This window comes from Pocillopora damicornis, chromosome 3 (assembly GCF_964200805.1).
Source record: "Pocillopora damicornis chromosome 3, jaPocDami1.2, whole genome shotgun sequence".
NCBI classification, from domain to species: Eukaryota; Metazoa; Cnidaria; class Anthozoa; order Scleractinia; family Pocilloporidae; genus Pocillopora; species Pocillopora damicornis.
The window spans coordinates 26,326,523-26,353,489 of NC_142672.1; the positions used below are offsets into that span (position 1 = coordinate 26,326,523).

At 38.7% G+C, this 26,967-nt stretch overlaps 5 protein-coding genes across 7 annotated transcripts in view; 1 reads left to right on the forward strand and 4 right to left on the reverse strand.

The window, feature by feature from the left end:
* Nucleotides 1–11,161, forward strand: part of LOC113684309 (uncharacterized) — a 35,859-nt gene extending 24,698 nt beyond the window's left edge. Inside the window, exons 15-29 of the mRNA XM_089199585.1 lie at nt 133–713; nt 1,005–1,226; nt 1,448–1,780; nt 2,935–3,189; nt 3,571–3,764; nt 3,900–4,236; nt 5,262–5,387; nt 5,841–5,963; nt 6,257–6,379; nt 6,732–6,860; nt 6,993–7,121; nt 7,763–7,866; nt 8,574–8,689; nt 9,192–9,563; nt 10,003–11,161. Coding sequence (XP_089055711.1) covers nt 133–713; nt 1,005–1,226; nt 1,448–1,780; nt 2,935–3,189; nt 3,571–3,764; nt 3,900–4,236; nt 5,262–5,387; nt 5,841–5,963; nt 6,257–6,379; nt 6,732–6,860; nt 6,993–7,121; nt 7,763–7,866; nt 8,574–8,689; nt 9,192–9,563; nt 10,003–10,150 — 3,292 coding nt within the window. The 3' untranslated portion in view covers nt 10,151–11,161. The remainder of the gene's footprint in view (nt 1–132; nt 714–1,004; nt 1,227–1,447; nt 1,781–2,934; nt 3,190–3,570; nt 3,765–3,899; nt 4,237–5,261; nt 5,388–5,840; nt 5,964–6,256; nt 6,380–6,731; nt 6,861–6,992; nt 7,122–7,762; nt 7,867–8,573; nt 8,690–9,191; nt 9,564–10,002) is intronic.
* The window catches only part of LOC149049084 (uncharacterized), an 87,457-nt gene that overhangs the window by 6,594 nt on the left and 53,896 nt on the right, over nt 1–26,967 (reverse strand). The gene's annotated exons all lie outside the window — the stretch shown is intronic.
* Nucleotides 11,084–18,691, reverse strand: LOC149049085 (uncharacterized). Of its 3 annotated transcripts, XM_089199306.1 has the most exons (7): nt 18,328–18,691; nt 17,458–17,609; nt 16,231–16,779; nt 15,990–16,073; nt 15,640–15,675; nt 11,659–11,719; nt 11,084–11,221 (listed from the first exon to the last, which is right to left on the reverse strand). In XM_089199306.1, exons 1-7 carry the CDS (start codon nt 18,576–18,578, stop codon nt 11,107–11,109), a joined length of 1,248 nt encoding a protein of 415 aa, XP_089055432.1. In that variant the 5' UTR covers nt 18,579–18,691; the 3' UTR covers nt 11,084–11,106. The 3 variants fall into 3 exon arrangements, with proteins under 3 accessions (XP_089055432.1, XP_089055434.1, XP_089055433.1); XM_089199308.1 differs by lacking the exons at nt 11,084–11,221; nt 11,659–11,719 and adding an exon at nt 13,457–13,531 and having other exon boundaries at nt 18,328–18,690; XM_089199307.1 differs by lacking the exons at nt 11,084–11,221; nt 11,659–11,719 and adding an exon at nt 13,476–13,588.
* LOC113684305 (adenosine receptor A2b-like) lies at nt 12,060–14,550 on the reverse strand. Its single transcript, XM_027201650.2, has one exon. It carries the CDS (start codon nt 13,311–13,313, stop codon nt 12,123–12,125), a length of 1,191 nt encoding a protein of 396 aa, XP_027057451.2. The 5' UTR covers nt 13,314–14,550; the 3' UTR covers nt 12,060–12,122.
* LOC149049086 (TNF receptor-associated factor 2-like) lies at nt 22,881–24,704 on the reverse strand. Its single transcript, XM_089199586.1, has 4 exons — nt 24,125–24,704; nt 23,699–23,879; nt 23,287–23,498; nt 22,881–23,043 (listed from the first exon to the last, which is right to left on the reverse strand). Exons 1-4 carry the CDS (start codon nt 24,583–24,585, stop codon nt 22,881–22,883), a joined length of 1,017 nt encoding a protein of 338 aa, XP_089055712.1. The 5' UTR covers nt 24,586–24,704.

The window sequence follows — 26,967 nt, forward strand, 5'->3', positions numbered from 1 at the left end:
TCTGAGCGCGAAAGATTATTCGACTCTTGTCCTCACTCACTGTGAACCGATAGAAATCTCGACCCTATATTTTAATTACTAAAAATGACGATAATGAAAGAAGGTTTTTGAGTTAAATGTTTGTGATTGTAGTTCTGGTACATTTGGAATGTACGACCTCGATAAGAAGGAAGGAAACACGGGTTTGCAGGGAAGATACTTTTGGAGAATTGATAACAGCAATGGACAAGGTGCATTGGAGAAATGCTTTAGTTGGGTCATATTTAATGAACACTGGGAATTCCGTTACTGGTATTACCGATTGATAGAATCAGACTGGGAAATGGCTTGCCCTTGTACAGGGTGGCAGGCGTGGTTTGATCGAGGACGATTCAGTTGGAGTTGGTGGAATTCGTGGCCAGATTGGTGTTTTGATTCCAGGAGATCCAAGTTCTTTTATATCGACACCAGGAGTGCTGGACGAGTTGGTGTTTTGATGAGACAACAGTGCTGTTACTCCACGCAGTGGGAAGACTGGGCCTCTCTCAAGCAGGGACCCCCTGATGGTGGACGGGTAAAAGTGACACTTTTCTATGACCGGTACAATCGCGTCCAAACCTTTTACACAGATGAACAGGCTTACCAGTATTGCTGTGTGGATCTACCTTTCTGCCATTTGTTCTATGCTTATCGTCCGTCTGATAGCTGCTGGCTGTATAGGCCTCCAATTAGACGTGAGTTTTACATAATGATAGTTACATTATAGAGGTACGAAACCTTATTGTATCATCCTTTGTCATCCCTTGTAAATCTTGTCATGTTATTCTTGATTTGTCAGTTTAAGCCACGGGTTATCTAAAACTACATTGGAATTAAAGGTTACCTTTCGTAATTGTTATGTACTGGAGAGTTGTCTAGAAAGAGCTTTGTCAACTTTTACTCTTGGGCTCAAGCCACTCACTCTATACAGTTCAGATTCTTTGCAACACAAGCAAGCTAAGAGGAGTGTTTCTCTTTTAATTCAGGGTGGTTCTGGGGTGATCCGCATATCAAGACACTGGACGGTGGGAATTACACGTTTAACGGTCTTGGTGAATACACTATGGTGGATGCAGAAAATGGAACATTTAATCTTCAGGCCAGAACAAAACTTGCTCAAGGAAACTCAACCACAGCAACCATCTTCTCAGCAGGAGCTGCTAAAGAAAAAAACTCGAGCGCCATCGAGGTTCGAGTGAAAGACGGAGGTGAGAATGGTATGAAGAGCTTGTCATTCAGGAAAACGAAAACCTCTTAAGGGGTAATATTGTAAAGAAACTTTTGTGTTGCGTCGTTGGGGAGTTTAACAAGGAAAATTTGGTTTTATCATCTGAGTTGATGATATAAATTGACCACCATAAAGAGTTTCTTAAGGTAGTTTTCAATTTAGAGCCAATAGAATCCAACTCTTACGATTTGATTTTGTTAGGTGGCTTCCATATATTGATTGACAGTACACCCTATAATGGCTACAGCAATTTAACAAATCGAACTGTGGAGGTTGGTGGAAATCTTTCCATCTCAAAACCAGAAGAAAACTGTTTACAAGTTTCTTTCCCGTCGACATCGTCAGTACAGTTCTGCGAGAATAAGGAAATGATGTCGTTCGTTGTAACTCTTGGTGATGTCTTGAAAAACGCCACAAAAGGATTGCTGGGAACATGGAACGATGACCCTAACGATGACTTTACACTGCCCGACGGGACGGTTTTGCCATCGACGTCATCATTAAAAGAGATTCACTACGGATTTGGAGTCAAATGTAAGTACCATATTATTTAATATGAACGCATTAAACTTCTCCACAACGAATATGGCAAGTGCCAAGGATCAAGGATTGATCCTTGTGTTCTGGCTCTTAGTGTTTGGGCGCACTACTATATGGCGAATGGTCGTCGCGTGTTATTGTACTGTTGCTCGCGTTGCGAGTAAATACCATGCCCTTTAAAAGAGATCTTGCAACTGCAGACACAAAACATGAATGATTACCAGTGAACTTTCAAGAGAAGCTCAAGCAGCCTGTGACGGACCATAATTTCATTAAGGAGGAGAGACGAGATCTCTATTTGTTTAATGAACCAGAAATTGGGATAAGGGAAGACCAATTATTTTACTTGCAGTCGCTACTCTAAGGAAAGAGAAAAGTTCTCAGCACATTTTGAAAGACATAACTTTTTTGCTGATAGCAATTGTATATCTATCAAGCTGTATAATTAAAAGTGAGAACGTTTGGCGGTAAAATAAAGAAACAGAAGAAAAATACTGAGAAGCTTGCTCTATTAGTCATACAGGCAGATTATGGGAGGATATAATATCCGTTCCGTTTTAACTTTACTAGTCTTACTTTTACATAATTTCGTATCTTGTAAATGTATCTAACCCATTCTTTCCTTACTTAACAATTATTCGCCGAAGGCGAAGTCAACATTGTTGAATAATCTCAGGGACGTAGCCGAGTGGATTATTCAACAACGTTCACTGAGCCTGGGGCGAATAATTTTATTTGTATAATTGTTCAGGTACTTTCGAATTCTGTTGTATAAATAGAGAAAGCATTGAGCATATTGTGGTACAGTTGTGTTGATTACTTGTATCAAGATAAGAAAGGAGTTTGGCAGGTTTACTCAATTAAATAAGCAAAAAAATTCATATCTTCTTTTTGAAAAGTGTTCCGCCTAATTCAATAGCATATTTTGTGCTCTTCGCAATTGTTTTTTTTTTTTGCTATCGCGTTCATCACTTCCGCGAAAACATTGACAAAACGCGAGACAGCCTCTCTGAAGGTTAACGTTCCTGCCATAATCACCTCGCGTAAGGAGATTATGGCGTGATATGACGCACTTCTGGATCAATCAGAACGCGCCCATCTCTACAATCACCTAAGCAATTATACTAATTAATGATAATATCTCCCAGGGCAAATCAACCAATCCCAGTCTCTCTTCACCTACGCTGATAATGAAAGTGTGGCCACTTATTCGAAACCTGAATTTGAGCCCATGTTTGCTGATAACATCACGTGGCATAATGACAGTCTAAGACAGAAAGCTGAAGCACAATGTGGAGATGATCACGAATGTCTGTTTGACGTGGCTTCCACTAACGACTTGTCTGTTGGCATGGTAACCAAAGATATAAGCGTCCAGCTGGTGAACGAGTCGAATACACTGGGTGAGTTCAGGAGAAAATGTCGATTTGGTCATTGGAGATTTCTCGGAGTTCAAATTCTTTTCTCCTTTTATCTTTTGACTTCCTAAGTGGCTTCCTTTACGCGAACAATTTATGAAAATGGCTCTCCAACATAAAAGCAAAAATCGTTTGCAAACAACGCAGGACCATATTTTATTGAAAAAATGTTTTGGACTGACCTAATACAGACGTGATTAGAATACGCGAGTAGATGTACAACGATTCCATAAGTGCTAGACATTAGACAATATGGCGATAATCAGAACATTCCGACTTTACGAAACTTTTTTGGGATTTAAAACTCGAAGAATAATCACTTGTATCTTAACCTAAGCATATTTCATTTTTTTGGAATAATTACAGACAACTTCCCGCCTAAGATAGTAAACGCTTCAAATTTGATAAATGCCACACTTAGCGAAACAGTTGAGCTGAATGTAACAGCTGAGGACGAGGGCTCCATTACTTTTCACGTGATAAACAAACCTGCAGGAGCCACGTGGAACCAGACTGGAAACATGTTGTCATTTCATTGGCCCGTAACGTCATCACAAAAGGTAAATTTTTCAATTGAAAACCTTTTCGTTAAACATTTTCTTTGCAGAATTACAGTTCAATTTGCACTAAAAAAGTAACCCCGGCAAATCGACAAAGGGGCAGAATCCACATACGAAGTTTTTCTTCCTTTGTAGTTTAACATGACCTTCGTTGCTACTGACGATAAAGGTGCAAGCGTCAGTTGGAGTCCAACCATTAGAATGTGCACCTGCCAACATGGTGGTCAGTGCGTGGAACCAGAAGAAGGCGACACAGCCAACACTGATAACAAGTTTATATACATGGGCTGCACATGTCAGGGAGGATACACAGGAAGGTTCTGTGACAGTGACATTGACGCCTGCGAAATGAATGGTCAGCCGTGTTACACGGGAGTTGAGTGTATTGATCTTCCTGCACCAGCTAATTCCAGTGGATATAAATGTGGACCCTGTCCATCAGGGTACACTGGAAATGGAGCTCAGTGTACTGGTGGGTTGACTTGTAGTTTTCTCAATAAAGTTCAAGTCGGGCAGACCTTCAGGGGTTTTATTTGATAGAATGTACCTTAATCCTTTAACTCCCAGGAGTGACCAAGACAAAATTTTAATTACAGTACCAATACAATATCGAGCAGACAAGTAATGGGAATGACGAAAATTATGATCCATCGAATATTTTTCCTCGTGCACGATTGGTCTAAACACATTACGTAACAGGATATCCGAGGATATCACCCAGGTGATATTCCCCAAGTTTCAAACCTTACGTCCACTACGATTAGTCGTCATTTAAAAATTAATTCAGGATGAGAGAGCGTCTCAGGGTTGTTGCGGAAGAGGGAAATATTTGTATGTTCATAAAATCGTACCAGAGAACACTCAAATTAAAACCTCCCACGCAGCAAACAGTTAACTGTTCGTGAACATTTTTCACGCGCGTTGCAAAATATTTGAAGGATAATAAGCACAATAGCCTCTATTTTGCGCGAAAGTGTGCTCGTATATTTTCGCGCCAAATAAAGCTATTGTTTATATCTATCAATTAGTAAATTATGAGTTGATCCAATATCAAATTCTCCAAACTAAAATCATAAGAATTGTACGGCAGACAGTAAGGAGAATTCCTAATGATATCGTGGGAGTGAAAGAGTTGAGGTGAATATAGATAAAACAACACTGCATGGAAGAGAACTTTGTAAGTGTAAGATATATCGCCAAAAAATGTTTAATACATATTTTGCTTCTTCTTCTCCTGAAAAAATGACTTACTGCATCAAAACGCCCCCCTCTTGCCTAACCTCCCCCAAAACTGTGAATAGAACACAATATACGACCTGACAACAACGAGCGACTTTTCCTCAGAAATGTCACTAACATTTCCATTACACCAGGTCAGTCAGGAGTTACATTTTTTTATCGGGGAAATTTTCTGAAAATTATTATCTATTATAGATGTCTACGATGATAAAATCAATCATAAAATTCTGGTTAAATATTATGCAATATTTTCCATAGACTATGACGAATGCCAAAGTAACTCATCAAACAACTGTGAGCAGATATGTGTCAATATTCCAACTTCTTTCTTCTGTGAGTGTCGTGATGGATACTCGCTAAATGAAGACGGACGCAGCTGTGATGGTAAGACTTTTGTTTTCAAACTCCTGAAACTTTACGGTAAGATTAGAGGAGAATTTCTGGCACTGAGCTTTAAAGTGGAACTAGACCAAGATAATGAAATCGTAGTTCATTTTTCTTTTTTCCGTTGACGTAAACATCATACTTGTCAACTCAACATTTCCTATCAAATTTATGCATGAAATATCAAAAGAAATTCCCTAATTTAAAGCTTAAATTATCTTTTTTAGCCCTCGTTCAGCGTAAAGTTCATGGCTAGCCTCCCCAATGACCCACTCTACAAAAGTCCCAACAAGTCCTCCCTAGCACTAATCACGGTTTAGAATTGGTTTGATTCAAACTCAATTTAAATCTTAGAGGGCGAAATGTTGACGTCCTGGCATTCCCCTTAAATAAGATGCCTAAGGTTTCCCTCGATGATAAAAAACAAATGTTATATTCTTTTTTGGCACGTAGATGTTGATGAATGCAATCCATCGAGCGACTGTATGCAAAAATGTATCAACAGTGAGGGAAGTTACAACTGTTCATGCAACGAGTTTTTCAAAACTGATCCCAGTGACTGGAGGAAGTGTGTAGGTGAGTTAGTCTTTACTGAGAGGCCTCATGTTTTTTCTTATCAGACATCTTCCAACATGCAAACTGTCATCTTATGCTGACTGCGGCATCCGTAGCGAGCGAGCGAGCGATCGAGCTAAGCAATACATCTGTTCGAAGATTTATTTTTGTACAATTGCCTCGTACATATTTTTCTCTGCTAATATGCAAGGAAGACAAAGCTCAAGTTGAAAAAGACTTCTTCCGCCATATCGGATCAACAGCATCAAACAACGGTATTTACTTATGATACTACTGTTCCCTTCACTTCGCAGCTAAAAACCCTTGTACTTCTGATCATGGCTGCGAACACGTTTGCTTCCAGGGAAGCAGCAATGAAGCAACTTGTGTTTGTTTTGCTAACTACGAGCTGGACAGCAATGAAAAGAACTGTACAGGTAAGCTTTTATTTTCTTCTTCAACCTTAAGGAGTTAGTGGTAGATCGTTCTCAGTGTTTTTTTTTTTGGAACGAGAACTAAAGAAAGAATGTTTAAGAGCCTTTTGAGTGTTAAAAAAGTTATAAAGTTATTTAGATTATATTTGTAGACTCATTTACCACAACTCATGTGGTGCAATAAGATACATACGTGCCAGCTTTACTCTCACTTGTTTCCCTAGTTACGAAGAAATAGAACTGATACCGTTTGGATAGTTTGTGGCTGATACCAACTGACAACGAAATGTTACTTGAAACGTTGAAATACAATATAGAAGCACCAACTAAAGCCGTTGTACTTTTTTCTCTGTAGATATCAATGAATGTGATCCAGCTAAAGAACTTGATCGGTGCAATCAGATTTGTACAAATACCCCTGGAAGTTATAAGTGTTCGTGTGAGAGGGGTTTTGAATTGAAGAAAGATGGCTACGAGTGTGAAGGTAAATAACTAAATTCTATATAAGTTTAATTGATAGCAAAGAGGTGTAGAGAATGAATGCATTTACAGACAAACGACCGTTTGAAATAAGTTTTTGCCTTAATTAATGATTTTCAACGTGTTTGCCATGTAGATATCAACGAGTGTCTGAATGATGACTTGTTCAACTGCACGGATGAGTTTCACAAGTGCGTCAACACTCGTGGCTCTTACAAGTGTGAATGTGATCAAGACTTGTACTTTATTGATGGAAAATGCAAAGGTATTTGATCATTTTTTTAGACGAAAATTTCCTGGAAGTTGGGGTATGCATTGGAGTGTCATTCTGCTCTTTGCGTTTTGATACTTGACAGTTGAATTTTGAGCTTGACAGTCATATCAAGCTCAAATATCGAAAGCTCAATCTACTGGTCGTGCAGCGTTTAACAATAAGACAGGCTCTTGTTGCTACATTAGTAACCACTCTTATTTATCGCCAGGGGGTGGATCAGATTTTTTTCGGGGGGGGGAAGGATTACATGATTTTTAGGGGGTATGGAAGGAGATCAGTCGTCGCCAACAGAGTATACAGGGGGGGTCATAAAAATATTACACAGCCTTATGGAAGGATCAGGTACCAACAAAAAAACCACTCCCCCCCTGGCAATAAATAATGACCATTTCCTTACTTTGTTCATAACTGCGCATTGTTAGGCCACTCACTCTATTCACTATCTTTAACGGAGCAAATAATGAGTACATAGCCAATCAGATTGCGGCACCTGTGATAGGACGTTGGGAGATTTAGTCTTAAAGAAATACTCTTTGCAAAACTCGAAAACTGATCGAATGTGATGAAGAAAACTTATAAGTATATTTTGTGTAATTATTCAAAGGTTTCTTACATATTAAATATTTACACAGGTTTGGAGAAAAACGAGACAGTCCCTATACCAGACCTGGCTGAGCCACGTGTCCCATCACAAAACGAGAAGCTAGAAGCTGTTCAGTTTTCAATTCCAAGTGGGGTAGGTACATCGAGTTATAGAAATGACGTCGTGTGCTGCAGATCATATAACAAAAATGTTATAGGGTACGCCCTTAAGCTTATTAGGTTTCTTGCACAAGTGTATAGCGGTTTCTTGCTTTAAAAAAGTGCGCGTGTAGAATATTTTCCAGGAACTATGATGGCCAACTCTTGCGAGTAAACTAGCAAGCAATAAATAGGCCCAACCTTTTCCAAACAGGTTGAATCTCGAATGGCCGATGACCTGAAATCTATTACAGATGAATTTTCTCATAACATCGTTTCTCTGCATGACTAATCGCCCAGAATGCTATTGTCTTTCGCGACATGTACTTACAGTGCCCAGTTTTTTAATACGCGGCATAATAATGTGCATATCCAGAACTAGTCAGCTATGATTGGTCAATAGATTTTGCTTTGGGAATACTCGAGTCTCTTTGGTGATTTAACTGCTGTCAATCAAACGGTTGGATGTGTGAGCTGAAATCCCAAGATGCGATAATGTTAACCATAGCGTCTAATTAAAGGCGGGCCGCGCTCTTTACAAAGCACTTTAATGTCACTGAAATTCGTATGCAGCGATATGTTTTAATTTTTACACTGCAGACCGCCGTCAAAACGTTATCTGAGTGAGCTCAAATAGTTTTCTATTGGAACACGGAGTCTTTCCAAAACAATATTAAACTTTATTCATGTTCTTTCTGGCAGGTTGAGTGGGATTTTGATAGAGATAAATCTTTTAAAGAGAAATTGGCGTCTGCTACATCCGAGTTTTGCAGTAAGAACAGGACAACGTGCTCACTAAAAGAAAAACGACGAAAAAGGTGATTACAACAGAAACTAATACGCTTTTGTTTTTGGTGCGCCATCTTTGTAGATGAAAGGCACATAGCTTTCTGTGGGCCTTCCTTTTTCAGTTAGAGTCCTTCGTGGTTGCAGATACCTCCAGTGTTCCTCTTCCCAGTTATTTCTCCTGCCCACTTCTTCTTCCTTTCGCATTTCTTTTAATTTTAGCACTGCATGATCTAGTGCTAATTCAGACAGTATCCTCTAGTTTATAGTTCATTTCTTCCCATCACCTTTCCACTTGAAAAGGCAGTAATAGGGTGTCTGAGCAGAACTTCCGTAATTTTTACTGGTTTATAATAAGTAATGGTTTATTATAAATCGATTTTAATTCAAAACCAACTTTTCCATGCTGATTTTACAACTTACTGTGTCTCGTTAAAGCTTCCAAAAATTATCACGAATAATTTTTGCAGATCAATGATTTCCATCCCTCACTACATTGATGCTTTATTATTAAACTAATTTTTCTCTTGTCAGACGCTCTCCATTCCTAGACCTCTACACCGCTGACCAGGTTCATCTTCTGCCTGGTTACCCTAGCAACTCATCAGACTCTCTCCAGGTTGCATTTTATGTACAGCAGCCTGCTGGTCTTTTTATTGGAAATATCTCAGTTCTTCCCCGTGACGCGTTGGTCGCCATTGTAATAGCTAACAAGCCCGAGATCGAGGCAGCCATTGGCGCGAACATCTCTGATATAGAGACTTTATTCGAACCCAGCTCACCTACAGAATACCCAACAGTGAGACCACTGGAGCCAAGCAGCAATGGCTGGAAATGGATTGTGATTGGTATCAGTGTAGGATTGGTTGTTCTAATAGCCGTTATTATTATCATCGTCGTTGTTTGGTAAGTAAGCGTTATCTGTAAGGTGACGTATTTCCGTACAAGAGTGCTTTTTTTAAGGAAAAATTATTCAGCATAGGCATTACCAGAGAAAATTTGTCAAAAAACCCACAAGGAAAACTTTATGACGTAGAATTTTCAAAACGTAATCCCCCGTTTTTTATTTAATCATGACGATCTTAATCTCAAGAAAACAATCCTGAGATCAACTCATTCTTGAAGAATTTAAAAGTGCAGCTGGGTTGCCTGTTTCCTTAGTTTCACGGCGTGTAGTTTTTTCCAAAGTTTGTATACGTTGTTAGTTATTTGCGTTTTTTTCGAGGAGCGTTCATTCGAAGTAGCAAAACCAGTAAGACAACTAAGTAAAATGTGAGGAATTTTGACATTTCCTTTCATAAATGAAGAAATTCAACTAATTTCTCTACTTCCCTTTCATCTTTAGCTTTAAAATGAAAGTGAAATCTGCAGTGCACCCTGATTTGAATCATAAACCTGAAGAGACTGAAGAAGGAATAGTTATGGAAAGTTATCGAAGATCATCAGTGAAAAGAAACGCCTGGCCTGAACAGCCCAGGCCAAGCGTTTCTTGAATTTTTACGTCAAAACAAATAAACATGATCTACTCCACCGCAAGGGAGAAGAGTTGATCATTGATTACAAGAAAGTTCTGCCATCTCATTGACATTCGTTGAGAAGGCTATGAGAGAAATCAACATTGTCTTGTTAAACTGAGCCCGTGATGCAAACCGCAGAGCGACGAAGATCATTTTGCTTAGAGACGCGAAGTACAGACACGATATGTCTAAAAATGAAATTTTTAAGATAAGTCTAAGCTACAGAGCCAGGGACATGATACAAGTATCTAAGTTATCATAGGCTACTGAAATACCCTCCGGATAAAAAATCGTTTAAGACGATAATTATTACCTGAAAGTATTTATGGAGAATAAAACAAAACTAACCAAACGATGGGTTTATTTAAATAGACATAAACAAATCAAGACCACACGACTTCCCTAGCGTCGTAGCAAAAAATATATTTGAGCTTCTCAAGCTCAAACATATATATATATATATATATATATATATATATATATATATAAATATATATATATAGATAGATAGATAGATATATATCATGAAATATTATATAAGTCAAATCCTTGGATTTTACGTAATATGACCTACGAAGCGATCGTGATATGCAATCATCAAATTTGACTGAAATTCGGTGACTTGGGACAAAGGAGAATTATCAGAATATGACTGTTATCCCAAGATTCGACTGAATATTCCATAGTGAGAAGTCAAGAGAAAAGGTATATTGTTTTTTCAAACCGCAGAACATAATACCAGTATTGTGCATTTTGTCAGAGAAGGATCTGTACCGTGTACACTGTAGTGCTGAACTTTTAAGAATGAAAATTTCAAATACTTTCAATGGACTATCTTTCAGTGAAAGGAAATAAGTAGACCCTTCAAGGGGTTTACCCAAGATTTTTTTCCCTAAGTTAGAAAACTTTGCACTTTAGAGATCCTGTATAATTCAGCTTATTCTGAAAGTGATAATCAATAAAATAAAGACAGTTGAACTACATACCTCACACATCGTAACGTATTCTTGCCCGCACACATGTTGGCCATAAAATAAATTTCTAGAACTTTGTCATAACAAAGGAAGGAAGAGGGAAAAAAACTGCCTTGGTTGACGCAATAACAGACCCTTAAGTTTGGGAAGTTATCAATGAGAAATTTTATGCCACTTTTATCGAACGCATATAAGCAAGAATTTCGTCGGTGTTCACTTAACAAATGTGCCATTGACAGGAGTAGCGATTAAAAAGCCTAAAGCGACTATTATTTAGGTCAGAACACCGGATTGAGTTTCATCAGAAGTAAGGGGGTAGGGTGAGGTTTAGGGACCGTGAAGAAAAGTGCTGTGGGGGAGGTAGGGCTACATATCTTGTACCCAAAGTTGAATGACAATGACTAAGAATGAATAATGACAGGTGAATAGGTAGGTCGATACTTCTTATGAAGATAAAATAACTGTTTTTTAAAAATTGAATCCACATATATTTAAGGATTCCATACTTACGTCTTAGCTTCGGGAGTAAAATGAGTACGGCAGAAAATTTCCGCCCATGAAACCTGAAAACCTGAAACAGCACCAGCAAATCTCTGGTTTTAAACAGATAATTTTTCAGATAACGACCAATTTTAGGTATGAGGACTAAAAATACTTCTTTGAATAAAAACCCATACTCGGATTAGTTTTGAATCAAAGTTAATTTTTGGCAACTGATCACAATCCTAAAATATCACACCCTGTATATGAAATCTTGAAAGAAACGGGTCGATAATTTGAACTCCTTTTTATCAAATTTGACAACTTTAAATGAACTATTAAATTTTTCACCCAGACGTTTTTAGTGTAAGTTATTGGATGAAGAGATTGTGTAATCAAAACATTTTCATGTTCTGCCAACACAGACATGCTTTTTTCTCTTCGAGTCCTTTAATAACATAAGCTGAAAATTTTGGAAATTATTAGTTATTTTGCTAGTTCGTGCAGTTTTTGTACATTTGTTCCAATGATCGAGTTGGATAATTTTCATCTGAACTTACTTCTCTCGATTTCGAGTCGTTACTTACATCAAATTTTATAGAGTTGAAAATCTGAGTATTTAAATTACTCTCGCTAAATGCCCTATATTCCGTAATGAACGATGGTTGTATAGTTTTTAACTCGATAGAAGGATGTCTTTTTGTTGCAACGCAACTTCTTGACCTCTCTGGCTCGATAGCGTTAACACGCACTGAATTGATAACTTTCATGATCGCCATCCTTATTTCCTTCATACGCCAGCAATAAATTAACGGATTTACTGCCGAGTTGATAAAAATTGATGTCACTGTGTACAAGTAGGCAACTTTTGTTTGGAGAGTCTCTCCAATGGCAATTTCAATAAGCATAACGACCAGAAATGGAAAATAACAGAGAAGAAAAAATCCTAAAATGTATAACATGGTTATTGTAGACCGTTTATATCGAACCATATCAATGGTCTTATTACCAGGATTACGGCCGTTGGCTTGGGATCTCGTGAAACATTGTTGTTGAATTTGCATCTGATGTCGTCGAACCAGCCTAAAAATCATGATATATGCTATAAACATGATAGTCGAGGTTAGCACCAGGAAATTGACGGCAATGATCCTAAGAATTTTCCTGTTTATGAGAACAAATCTCATGACAGTGATAAGAATCCAAATTAACCAAAAACTGAGGACAACTTTGGCAATGCCACGTCTTGTTACAATGTCATGATATCGTAAGTGTAGGTGTACAGCCAGAAATCTTTCGCAACTGATGGCAGTAATTGTAAACAATGAAACACCAGCGAGCAGCCAGCCAAAAGACTCTGACATTACTCCTGCCACACAGTGAGCTTTTATGTCGCCTACCATTTGCGAAATTCGCCAAACTGAAAATGAAGGTTGAGCTAACATTCCTACGGCCAGGTCAGAAGTAGCGAGAGACAGAAGTAATCCGTTGGACGGAGTTTGAAGAGATGGAGTTTTCCACACTGCTGAAATAACCAGTACATTTCCACAAATGCCTGGCAGCATGAATATACAGTTCAAAACTGAACAAATTAAATTGTGAATGTACAAATTCTCAGGGTCCTCGAAAGAGTCAGTCAAAAATTGACATGGACTAAGGTACCTTGTAGATTGGTTTTCAGCCATAGCAAATACTCGTGGATTCCGAGTTGTAAGCGAAGAGTGGATAGCCCCTTCGCTCCTAATAAATTTTCTAGTCGATTCTGTTTGTGAGGTTGTGAGGAAATAGTCCTTTGTGCCAACTAACTGACCTGACAAAAGAGCCGTAGCGCCTCCACTACGTCGCTAATCGTGACAGTTGTACCAGGCAAAAACCCATGTTTATCATTGTACCTTGGCCTAACCTGTCAGAGGAGTTAAGTTAATCCATGCTTTTTTCCAATTTCGCACCAACTTGGTATCTTAAAATGAATGCATAATCTGGTATAATTAAATTTGATATTCAGTGGATGAAGGAAATTACGCGAGGGCGTAAATTAATAAGATCATGAAGCGAGAGAACGTGGTTACTTTACTGGTTTTGTGTTCATGGCAGCGGCTTGGGAAAGAGCAAAGTAACTTAACGGGAACGATCGCAATATCCATCTGATGCCTTTCAAAGGCGAATGCGCCATCGTCTATGACGTTTGAACACAATAATGGCGTGTTAAAACAAATCTAATCTCCGGTAAACAGTAAAGAAATTGGCTCAGAAAGAAATGATGCAAAAATAAAAACATAATGCATAATTTACGAGATTTCACTGATGGCTTGGAAAACAATAAATTACCAATTGTTTTGGAAGCTTAAAGACTGGTTTTTAACTCTGATTATATTCAGAGGCGAAAGAAATTGAACTGAAATTATTTCATAAGTCATTGGATCAATATGCTTCGTGATATGTTTTCCCTTGAGAGGAACAATAGCCGACATCCGATTGCAATTGAAATTAGGGTAATTGCATGGTCAATTCTACCTTTTACCTTTTAATAAATCGCGGAAAACTTCGCAAATTTAAGAGCAAAGCTGTTAAACTCAGAAACAACACTGGAAAGCTCAGAAAAAATTCTATAAACATTTTTGACAATAGCATTGTTGCTCTAGACACATTTTCGCGTCGCGAAGCTTTACGAAAAGAAAAAGAAAAAAAAAACAATCAGCCAGGCGCGCCGGCATTCCTCTAAATTTTCCATTCCCAATTTGAATGTCTCTATTAATATTGTATGCTGTTTAAACGACATCGGATTTGATAACGTTCTAAAGAAAATTAGTTCTCAGTTACATTAAACTACTGCAATCGAACCTTTTAAAAGCAACTTCTCCTTGGTATAACGATCGAGGAATCGCTTTCGTGAAGTGAATGGTTTTCCTGGCGGTATACTTCTTTGGTGAAATTCGTGATCTCGTCAAAAAAAATATTTTCCTAAGCTTTTAGCAGCTTTTAAGCGGAAAAACACTAATTTGTTGACGTAAAATTGCTGTCTTTTGTCGGAGACAAAAGCAATCTTTTTCCATCGCGATTACCTAAGTTACCTTAAAGTAATAGACGGTGACATCTAAGAAAACAAGATGCTTTTCACACTCAGTGGCTGGTGATTATTTTTCCAAATTGATTCGTTTTGGAAACGTCGAATGAAAAAAAGTTTGCCTGAACGGTTTCAGTATTGCTGGTGTCAAAATGATTCGTAGCAACCAAAGGTAATAATAAGTTTGGTTTGCGAATATTTTTTTAAGCAAAATGCTAATTTCCGGAATAAAGAATTGCGGTGAATGTTGAAAGGAAAGTAAAGAGGGAATTTTAAGTATTTAAACGCAAGTAAACAATTTTAGCAGTTTTACCAGAAAACTGACCTTATAAAGAAAAATTGAAACAGGCTAAAATTGCACCAGAGCCACTGCAGTACATGACAATCGGTTCACGCCGAAGTGATCGGTTTGTAAAGAAACTTTTCCGCTGCTTCTGATATTAACCATAGTCGTCTTCCCAGCCGTTCTTTCGCATGTCAAACGTTTTTTGACTAACTCGAAGTATGTAAAGGTCGAAAAACCGAAGCGTTTATTGAGCCTTTCAGTCTTTGCTGCGTATGCACTTTCAAAAACTGCTAGTCGATAACCAATTAATCCTTAAGGCGATAATTTTGCGAGAAAATTGTCTAACAATGTTTTTTAAAGCCGTGTTAAGTAAACAGGGCTTTTCCCTTGGTCCGATATCACTGATAAAGCAATTCAAGCAATTTAGAACGTGGACTGTATTCCAGTTCGTTTCAGTGTAATTACACAAAACTGATTCTACGTACTCGATCATTCTAGATTTCAAATGGGCTGATTGATCCATTTTGTAAACAATAAATAGCCAGCTCTCTTGAATTTTAATTTTAATTAACACATTAAGTAATTAAAATTATGTTGAAGTTAATTCAACATTTGTTTTTCAAAGTGTATGTGTTTTATAATCCATTTTATAGAAACATACCTTTTTGCCACTGATGTATGCCAGTTAGATGACATGCTATGTTGAAAGGGAAAAAAAATCATGGAGTTAAAATTTTGTCTTTTTTTAAAAATTAATTTCTTTCATTTCTCACATAAATTTGGTTGATTTACTTCACACCTCATGTGTAAACTTGGCTTGGCCTAGGGTGCACAATTAAATCATCCATGTAAACTACCTGCAGTAATAAACTAGATTTCTAGCATAATATACATGCAGTTTTCAGAAAATATCCATTGCCACCCTAGGGATTAATCCAAATCAGGATTGGGGTTGGGGTCTGCAAAAAAACAAGCATTTAAATGTTCTTTAATCAGTCATCATCATATTACCTGAGTCAACAGTTACTGGGTTGCTAGCTAAATAGCTTCTGTCGAGTTCATTGTCATTGACTTCATCTAAAGCAATGACATCATCTGTTCAAAAAACAACACAACACAGTTTCAGGTGTATCACACGATAATTATCTATGGCAGATGGGTCAACTGCTTCCACACAAGATGCAAATACAGGATTAAAATATAAATCATTAATAAACTTAATAACTAATGTGCCAATCAATTAAGCACTTACATTCACTTGTAGGCAATGTCAAGTCCACCAGACCAACAACACCACTTGCCGCACTTGTTGCACCACTGGAAGTCTCTGGCTGGATGACTGAATTGGTCACACTTGTTTGAGATTGGCTGGGATTTTGGTGAGTGGTAGATTGTCGAGAAAGCAAGGGAGGGTTGGAATTAGGTCGAGCAGGGGGAAGGGAGGGTTGGAAATGGTTTGTGGAGGGTGGGTTGGAATTGGGCTGAGCAGAGGGGAGGGAGGGTTGGAAATGGTTTGTGGAGGGTGGGTTGGAATCAGGCTGAGCAGAGGGGAGGGAGGGTTGGGATTGGTTTGTGGAGGGTGGGTTGGAATCAGGCTGAGCAGGGGGAAGGGAAGGTTGGGATTGGTTTGTGGAGGGTGGGTTAGAATTGGGCTGAGCAGGAGGAGGGGATAGTTGGGATTGGCTTGTTGAGGGATGGAGGGAAGCAACATCAAAATTAGGATTTGTTTGAAGAGATGGAGAAGGATGGTTGGGATTGCTTACTCCTGGTGTTGGTCTAGACTGAGGGTTAGTGTTAGATCCTGAGATAAAAAAGGAAACAAATAATTTTTAATTAGTGTTTTGAATTATTAGTGAAATAGTGGAAATATGAGCTTATTGCAAGTTTTCCTTTGATAAATCTATGACATAAATATTGAAAATTTTGAAAGGCAAAGAACCTTCTTAAACTTGTAGTGCAATCCATGGTAATAAAAATAAAAAAGGATTAATATTTAAAAGTCATAATATCAAGATTTAAATTTCTCAGCAGAATAATTAGGTTATGTTGTTGCATATGTCTGCCAAAGAAAGTTTTCTTTTTTGAAGTGTGGTGAAAATGCATTCCCACTTTCAGGAGGCTATTATTTCCAAAATGTACATGTTCCACCTTTTTTGTATAAGTGTGTAATTGAAATTCTAACAGATATTTTTTGGTGTTGTGGCCATATATTTTACTCCACTGCACTTATATCCATGTCAACATGCAAATTCGCTATAAAACAGCCTTTGCAGCACAGTTATCTGGAAGCGTTGGCAAAGATGGCCTTTACTATCTTTACCCATGAGTCGTGCTACATAAATGTGTATGCACTCATTGCAATCTTTTTGTGCTGAGACAAGTCACAATGTCAACAATTTTTTTTGCTTGTGGCCAAGGACATTTATGAGCTGACTGCAACAACACAAACCCCTAATTGCTTATGAAAGATTACACAAACCTCCATTTCTTGGGCGATGCAAAACCATATATATTCGCCTGGAATTAGCCCTCCCCCTGCCATAAATTCTTAAAAGTTCCTTGGCGTCTGGTATGCCTTTGTATACTTTTTCTATTCTGCTTCCTCGGTTTGCGGACTTGTATAGACGAATTCTATGAAAAGAAAGGGCCAACATTGACACCACATACAGTTTACAGTTGCTACATATGAAATGGGATTTCAATTCACTATGTAGTAAATATAGTATGTAGTATGTAGTAGTATGTAATAAATAGAGATGATCATTGATAAGTTTCTAGACTTGTTTGACATCTGTTATTCCAGTCCATATTCCCCTCTGCCCCTTTGCCTCCTCCCCCTTTTCCAATGGTTAGCCCTGCCAATCTGAAAATTCCAGTTAAGGCTCCTGCTTTCCTTAAATATTTTACCAATTGCCGGTTTTCACTGTCAAACCATCATCAAAACAATTAAACAGATGAAGTCAAGAATCGAAGGGATAAAATAAGCTGACGCTCTATGGGGTGGGTCTGAATTTTTTTTCCTGTAAGACGGATTCTTTCCGCCCACCATTACATGTGTTATAAAAGGTGCTGCTTTTGTATATTATGAGCAGATTTCACTCCTTTACAGGCCTTACAGTCGCAGCTGGTCCACTGCGCATACTTAAGTTTTTATGAATGATCCCTAGCAAATAGTTAAAGTATAAGTGGTAAATTACTAAAGGCTGTCTTGAATCCTACGTCGCGTGGCTGGAATTTGCATTGTTTTGCCTTACCTGGTTTTTACATTACTATAAACTTATCCGTTTACATCCAGTATTCAATGCATACAACTTGCATGCGAGATTAAGTGCTCTGGTACTTATCTTACCTATTCAAGTCAACTGCCGCAAGTCCAGCAAAATTTTCCTTCACCAGCTCTTTCATCTTTGCACTCGAATAGTTTCCTTGAATTGCGACGTCTTTAACCCTGCCCTCACGATTCAGCAGTACCCACGGATTTCCACGCGGTGTACAATTTGCCTTCTCTTTCAGCCATACGAATACTTTATTAATTGACCTCCCTTTCGGCTGCGGTGACCCGCAATCGCTAGCAGAGCTGGAATCGCCTGAATCTCCCATGTTCGATAACACTTCGTCAGTTCAGTCAACTTGCACAACAACAGCCTTTAATCGATGAAATCAAAACGAACAGGCCCTCTTTGTTCTACTGTAGAAGCACAGGAGTCCGGCACGTGAATACGACAACCGAGATCAATCAACTTCATTGTTGGGGGAGGGGGGCCCCCAGTGGGATATTATACCAAAAGACTATTTCCGCTATCACATCAGTATTGTGTATATGGGTTAAGTCTATTCACATAGCTTTTTAAGTTTTGGGACTTGAGTAACACTAGTTGAAGAGAGGTTTGCAGGGTGTCACGCGCGTGGGAATTTCTCATGGCGTGAAAAGACAAAAGAAAGTTAGAAGAAGGAAGCCGTCAAGAAGAATTTGAAGAATTTCTTCGCGATTAGGTGTCCAAAACACCACCACTTTCTAAACAAAAAAGAGGCTATTTCACCAATTCGTTCAGCGGATTTCTTTTGTTCCTCAACAAATTGCAAATCGTCAACTCTATGGCGTTTAAATTGCCCTTTTTTATACGCTAGTCTAAGTTTGGAGCTTGGGCTGAACGTTGTCATATTTTGAGAAGCCTGAAAACGTTCCGGTGATGTTCTCACATTTACAAGCATATGAGATATTATTGTTTCAATAAATCAATGCAGACGTGACCAGGAAACGTATCAAAGTTATAATTGTTTATTGTAGTGTGGTATGTCGAGTTGGTTTCCACATGCTGTGCGACTTTTTATGCCGCGACAAACTCATGGCAAATTTTGCATAACAAAAGGTAGCTAAACAGGTTTACAACGCGAAAACGCATCTATCTTTCATGCATAATGGTTCATTATTATTTATACCACTCAGTAAAAGAAAAAAAATTAGTGACACTTAATTTTAGTCACGCGCGTTATCGTCGTGAGGATAAATGAGCTAAGCGCTTGGTGTCTTTGTACGAAATTTGTGCAACATGCCCTGGCATCCGTTCCGTGTTTTAGGATTTGGGGTCATTTTCCGCCATTCCGCCATTCCGCCGTTCCGGCTTTTAGGGTCGCCCTATTTTCTCACCTTGCCTAAAAAAAAATTTCAATTTTTTTTACAAGTTCGCGTGTTCCTGATCGTATGTCCGGCCAAGCATTTAAGGTCACTGGTCCCCGTATAGCCGCTAACTATGGCTTAGAAATACAGGCGTCTAGTTTTAACCAGTAAAACTCCCTTAAGAAGTCACGACAGTTAAAAGAAAAGCGTCGGAGATTAGAGAAGCTTTATAACTACTGTTCGCAGAGTGCTGCTCACTGGTTCAGTTAAAAAAAAAAAAAAATTAAAAATCGTTTTTGTAGGGTCGCGATAGGCGTAAAAAAATGAGAAAATTAAAAATTAAGAAACACACCCACGATTCAGGGGCTAGCCTGCTATTACAACAACGTCCAAAGAGTTCATTACGGAATCGCGCCCATTGAAAAGCGTCGCCCGAGAAAAGTGGGGTACCCATGATGCTTTACCTAGGAATGAGGTTGCAAACGCTCACCGCCAACTTCGGTCGCTTTAGATCTGAATTGACAAATTCCCAAACGGGAGTTGTTAAATTTCGCTTTGCGTCCGTTTAGAGACAATGGAGATACAATTGGAGCAATTAGCATTGTTTCAAAGTGACGAAATGCTCTTTTCGTCGGTAAAGAGCGAGGGCCGCGTTTGCATATCAAAAGAGCGTGAAGTGTTCATCCGTAAGCTTCTGAGCGTGAGCGTGCACCTACGTGGAGCGGGAATCTACAACGTATACTTAAGCTGAAATTAGAAGATCCTCGCAGCTAAGAACACTACTGAAACTAGTAGTTGTAAGTAGGACCTGAAAAAAAATTTCAGGCCCGTACGGGATTTGAACCCATGACCTCTGCGATACCGGTGCAGCGCTCTACCAATTGAGCTAACAAGCCAACTGGGAGCTGGTCAATGAATTGGGTACAAATAAACATCCGAGTGAATGAAGATTTAGATTTTTTAAAATTTCATATATTTGCACTGCGGTGGAAAGATGAAATTAGAAGATCCTCGCAGCTAAGAACACTACTGAAACTAGTAGTTGTAAGTAGGACCTGAAAAAAAATTTCAGGCCCGTACGGGATTTGAACCCATGACCTCTGCGATACCGGTGCAGCGCGCTACCAATTGAGCTAACAAGCCAACTGGGAGCTGGTCAATGAATTGGGTACAAATAAACATCCGAGTGAATGAAGATTTAGATATATGAAAATTCACATATTTGCACTGCGGTGGAAAGATGAAATTAGAAGATCCTCACAGCTAAGAACACTACTGAAACTAGTAGTTGTAAGTAGGACCTGAAAAAAATTTCAGGCCCGTACGGGATTTGAACCCATGACCTCTGCGATACCGGTGCAGCGCTCTACCAATTGAGCTAACAAGCCAACTGGGAGCTGGTCAATGAATTGGGTACAAATAAACATCCGAGTGAGGTCCTACTTACAACTACTAGTTTCAGTAGTGTTCTTAGCTGCGAGGATCTTCTAATTTCATCTTTCCACCGCAGTGCAAATATGTGAATTTTCATATATCTAAATCTTCGTATACTTAAGCTTTTCGAAAAGTAATTAGACTACCGACGTGTTATCTGAAACTGACGGCAATAACGGGCCAAAAAGGAAGGTAAAATTCCGCACAGCCCCACACTACATTATACGTTCAGTTCTTGGATAGAGTGACAAAAACAATACTTTACCATTGGGAAAACAGATTTGTTTTACGATAGTATGGGGCAGTACGGAAATTTTACTAAAAGGAATATTTCTGTGATGTTTTGCTTTCTTGGCGAAGTTGATGGTCGAACCTCGCAAATCTGCCGCATTTGAGTCTTAACACAAATTGAAAACCCGGCATTTGAAAGGTAATTTAATTTTACATCTGACCGATTTTTAAACAATATAACCTAATCAAGATAACGCCACTAATTACGTCTATTCTTCTTCGATGAAAAGCGCTACGTTTCGGTTGTCTGCACAAGAAACAATACTTTCGAACACTGCGTACACGGGGGATTACATGATTGACAGTCGGATTGACAGGCCTGCGTGAAGTTACGCATGCTCTCTTTCTCTTTTCTAGCTTATTTGCATTTTCCCGTGCGACGTTTTTCAATGGGCGCGATTCTGTAATGTTGAGATTGGTGATTATTATTTATTTATTTCGTGGTCTCACAATTCAATTTACAAACTTAAATTACGTTGTCCCTATATTGCGAGGCTAAGACAGGCAAAAAATTACCAATGATATTGTCTAGACCTCGCCATTGCCTCCACATCCTATCATCGAGATACGTCTGAACGTCATCACGTGAAATGCCACGTCGTGCTTTAATAGGAGCCTTCAAATTTGCCCACTATTGTTTCTGGAAAATGTGCGACCAAATTAGTGTTGTATCGGAAGTTGCGGTTTTCTTTCATTTCAGCCGTGAGAAGCTTTAATTACTTTTTTGTGGCGATTATCGGATATCCTGGAGTGTTTAGCGAACACCTCATGCTACCGAGAGTTACCAAACCTAAACCTACTAGGCAGGGGTCGCACTGTGGCCTTATTTTTCTTATGTCGCGTCATAAGTTGTCCCATAAATATGTCGCGACATTTACACCACGGGAGTCATGGAGGTCGCACTTGCGCGACATAAATGATATTTGAAACCAATCTGTCAACTCTTTATATTTCACGCGCGAAAAGAGTGCCAAATATAATTTTTAGACATGAGGCTGGTGCTAGTTTTATTAGCGACATTTCTTCAATCTCTGTTTAATTTGTTCAATGTACAAAACCTTATTGGTTTGTACGCATTGAAGAGAAAACCGGTGACTAAAATTTTAACCCGATAGCTGTAGCTAGCAGTGCACACGTGTTGCCTTTGCAGAATTGCAAAACTCCAATTTCTGCCCGTATTTCAGATTTGATTGACGTTGACGACAGAAGAAAAATAAAAAAATTGTTATTTTAAGGCCATTAGACAAGATATGACCTGCTTTGAGGCAGGACATCGGCTTGTGTGATCTTTAGGTCCTTCCTGCTTTTTCAAAATTGTTTGAAAAAATTGCATAAAATCGTACCTCGACATTACATTAAAGCGACCTTCGAGTGTAACCCTTTACCAACCAGCGCGACATTCCAGTTTTACCTACACGAAACGATTGTAGCAAAAGGCAGCAAAATTAGTGGTGCGTTGGCCACCCTGTAAGTTGAATTGAACACGTGACGAAAGAAACAGCATCTTCGTAAATAAGTTAGTGAAAAGAAACTTTACTGAAGAAAATTTACAATGTATTCTATGTATGTTTGTAGATAGCTATAATTAGTTTTATAATTAAATCTTGCTCTTTTTCAATCGGGCCCAAGTCTTCCTTTGCCCCAATGATTTGATCCTCCAAAAGGGTTTCACATTCGGTATCAAAGACTCTCATTACTCCGTCCTCGTTTAACAAAACAGATCTGATAGAAAAGGGTAGGTTAATTAGTGTTTAGAATTTGATAGAATGATGCTGTTTTAAATATCGCAAATAAACAGTCCGTAAATGTGAAAAGTTATAAATGAAGGTTTGGATTAACGATTTAAATTAAAAGATGTCTATACTGTCATTGTTAAGTTCTGCATTCATGAATGACAAGTTGATTTACCATACTACCATTTCACTTAATAACAGTCAGGGTACGAGTGCCTTTTGACTTTCATACCTTGTTTGAACTGTGATTGGCGAAGAGCCAAACACTGCATTTAGAAACAGCCTATTTTGGCCAGAGGTCCTCTTCCACAGGCAACGAAATGTGTGACTTTCAAACCCAAACAGTGCACTTGAAATATCCTTTGGAATTCGGATTGACGACTTCGGCACTGTCCACCGGTAGCACTTTCGCTTAGAAAACTCCCTTTTCACGGCAACTTGAGACTGCAAATAATAATAATAACAATATTTAGAAAAACAACGATAATAATAATAATAATAATATTATTATTATTATTATTATTATTGTTGTTGAAAGTAAGAAACAAAAGCAAATAAAAACGAAAACATCGAAATTCTAACTGAATGAAAAGTATCTCAATTGTTATACTTGAAAACGAGTCTCCTAAATGAGATCAACAAACCTTGTCATAAATCGCGCGCTGAAGACTTTCAACTTGACTCTTAAGTAGCGCCTGGTGGCTTCCTTGATAAAGTTCGTTGTGGGCATTTTCCATCCCTAACTGGTAGAAATTGTTACAACCGGCCACGCTGCATTTCATCATTCTTTTAGGACATTCGTCCAAATGAAGGTGAACATGGGACCTGAAATAGACACACATGGATCTTACGTTATCGGGCTTCTTTGGGAATTTTATTACTATTACCGGGTTAACCCTTTAAGAGGCCAAAAAAAATTTTAACAAGTTTTACCTTAACTGCGCTTTACTACTGGGGCAAAACCGGGTGTTGGTCCTTTTGATTACTTTTTTTTCCATGCTCTTTTCTTTAACAAAATGATGACAAAATTTTGTGAATCAATTCATGGCGATAACTGAATGATAACTGACCTGGGCAAATTATGGCCACAATTTAATGGACATGGTCCGGGCTTTTCTTGACAGGTTGGTTCATGCTGATCTAGTATATACCTCTCCACCTCAGCAGTACAGTACTTGCAAGGTACTTTCTCTTGAGGGCAGATCTCCAAGTGACGCTCAAGTGAATCTCGCAAATGCGATCCAGGACAGCCATTGGGGCATTCCAGAAGGAGGAATGAGCAGGTCTCTTGATGTCTCTCCTTAGAACCATGCTCACCGACCCACGAGCAGCCAACGTTTGTGCATTTCACATTCAATTTGGAAATGACTGAACTGAGGGGTATGCTGATGTTCAACATGTGTTCGTTGATTGGCTCCCGACATACTGCACACGCCTTTTCCCGTCCACCTCCGGATTGATTTGAAATAAGCTGATGTATACATTCTTGGCATCCACTGTGTCCGCACAATAAGGACACGGGTCTGTTCATCAGCTCCTTGCTAAAAAATAGAACGCGATTCCATCAACAAAAAATACGTGAACTCATTTTACAGCTTTCGATCCACGTAAAGATTTATAAACACACAACTGGCATCAGATCCCGTCAAGGTTGGCACCTAGCGTATGCCCCGCAACGGGGACCTACGCATAAATGCAAAAAACCTAAACATGAGCGCAAGCGTTGGCTACCGTAATCAGCCGAATCGCGTCTTTTGATAACCGACTAGCACTAACCCAATATGAAAGAAGCACAAAAATAAAAAGAACACAAGATGTTTGCTGGATACTTCATGAATTTAACAAAAGATGATCTCCCTAAAAGTAATGGTAAATCTGCCTTGAGCAACCAGACCCGCGACTAAAATTACCAGAGTAAAAATTCAAAGATATGGTTAGACTAGAAAGAACACCGGGCTAAGTGTTTCATGATGGACAGAGAAGTGTTTGTTTTTATGTAAGTAATACTTTTACGAGCCTAGGAAATGACTTTTCCCGCCTTTATGGCACAATTTAGATCGGCGCATCTTGGGTTACTGCGTCTTTTAACTTAACCCGGACTAAAGGTGAAAGCTTTCGGAAAAGGAATCGGTAGTGAGCGCCAGGGAAAAAAAACAAACTGATCAATTTTAATCGTAAATGAGCTACGAATCATTGCCAAGTTAACAAGCCAAAAGAGAATGTGAACTGTCAATTGTTCAAACTCTTATTAAGGTTTGAATAGGAATTCTTATGCACTTCCACTAAATACTTTGCACCGCACGCATTGAACCAAGTCGCTAGAGTTTTGAGGTCAGGACACAGTTGCCATAAATTTCCCTTGTTTTGGGGCTTCTTCTTAGCGATTGATCTGTATTCTCTTTTTTGCCGAACTTGGAGTTAAACTGACTCTTCTCTTGTCGTCAGCTTTTCTTTTTTCTTTCGCAATGAAGCTCGACAGGTCTGGAGAAGGAAAAGTTCCCAATTCTCCCTAGCACGCACAAGCAAAGCCTCGACGTCCAGTGACAACTCACATGGGAAAACTTTCTCGTACGGAACCTTAACGAGAATTGAATGATCTCACAAGGGACGGTTGTTGAGAGTCAGGGCTACTTTTGACTAGCGCAGAGGCACAAAGAAGAACAAACGCTTATTTCTCTTATGTTCTTACGATTTCCGAAAGGCAAGCATAGCATAAGCACAAGAAGAACATTTTTAGCTCTTGTTATTGTCCTTATGTCGGCTTATGCTTATGTCACGGCGATCACTAAAGAGAACTACATTGGCGAAGTAAGTGATGGTAGGTTGCTGCTGTCCTCACTAAAGTTTAACTCGTTCATGGAACTCGCGGTAACAATTCAGCCTTGTAGGGCCCGGTAGATTAAAGGGCAAATAAACTAAAAAAAACTTATGACCTAGACAAGTTTTGAAAGACAATACGTTAACTAATCAATAAAAGTAAACCTTACCATATTGGGCAAATTAAATGGTCGTCTGTGTTAGCATCGGGTAAAAGCTCGCAGTTGAAGTGGCTCAATCCAGACATATTAGCAAATACCACAGAAAAGGAGAGTAACTTTCAACGATAAAATATCCGTTCACTTCACTTTACCCACTTTAACTCTGCAGAACACAAAGGGAAATAGGTCTTTAGAGAATTGGGCAATCAATGCTTAAGTTAAAAAGGCACTTTCGTTACACAATGCTAAATCAAAGAAATTAAGAACGAAAAATGAATCACTCAAATATACCTAAACTGTGAAAAAAAAAGTGCGTGTTATAAATGACCGCCCAGAAACCCAGATTCGCTGCCAGGCCAATTTTTCGTTCCTCTATTTTTCTTTTCACTTTTTCTTAAACGAAGAGGGAATGCTTACAGTCTTCTAAAGGCAGACTATACCTTTTTTCAAATGTGCCGAAAATAACCTGTTGCGCCCACGCCATAAAAACTCTCATTAATCCTGGTGTTTTTACTCTTTTCTTTTTTGTCATTTTCTCGTTATTTTTCTTGTTTTTATTTATTTCTTTATTTATTGCTGCTTGGTGCATACTGTCGATCACACAATGTTAGGGATTCTAAGTTTGCCGTTACAAAAGCATATGGGTTTAAATTATTAATTTTTTAATTTGCAGTATTCTTTTTCTCTTTCTTTCTTTCTTCCCTCCATTCTTCCTTTCTTTCTTTCTTCCTTCCCTCCTTCCTTCTTTCCTTCCTTTTTTTCTTTCTTTCTTTCTTAAAAACAAGCCTCGGGTGAAGAAACGAGCCTCGATTAAGAAACGAGGCTCGATTGAAAAATGGAGGCTCGATTGGAAAATGGAGGCTCGATTGGGAAATGGAGGCTCGATTGGAAAATGGAGGCTCGATTGGAAAATGGAGGCTCGATTGAAAAATGGA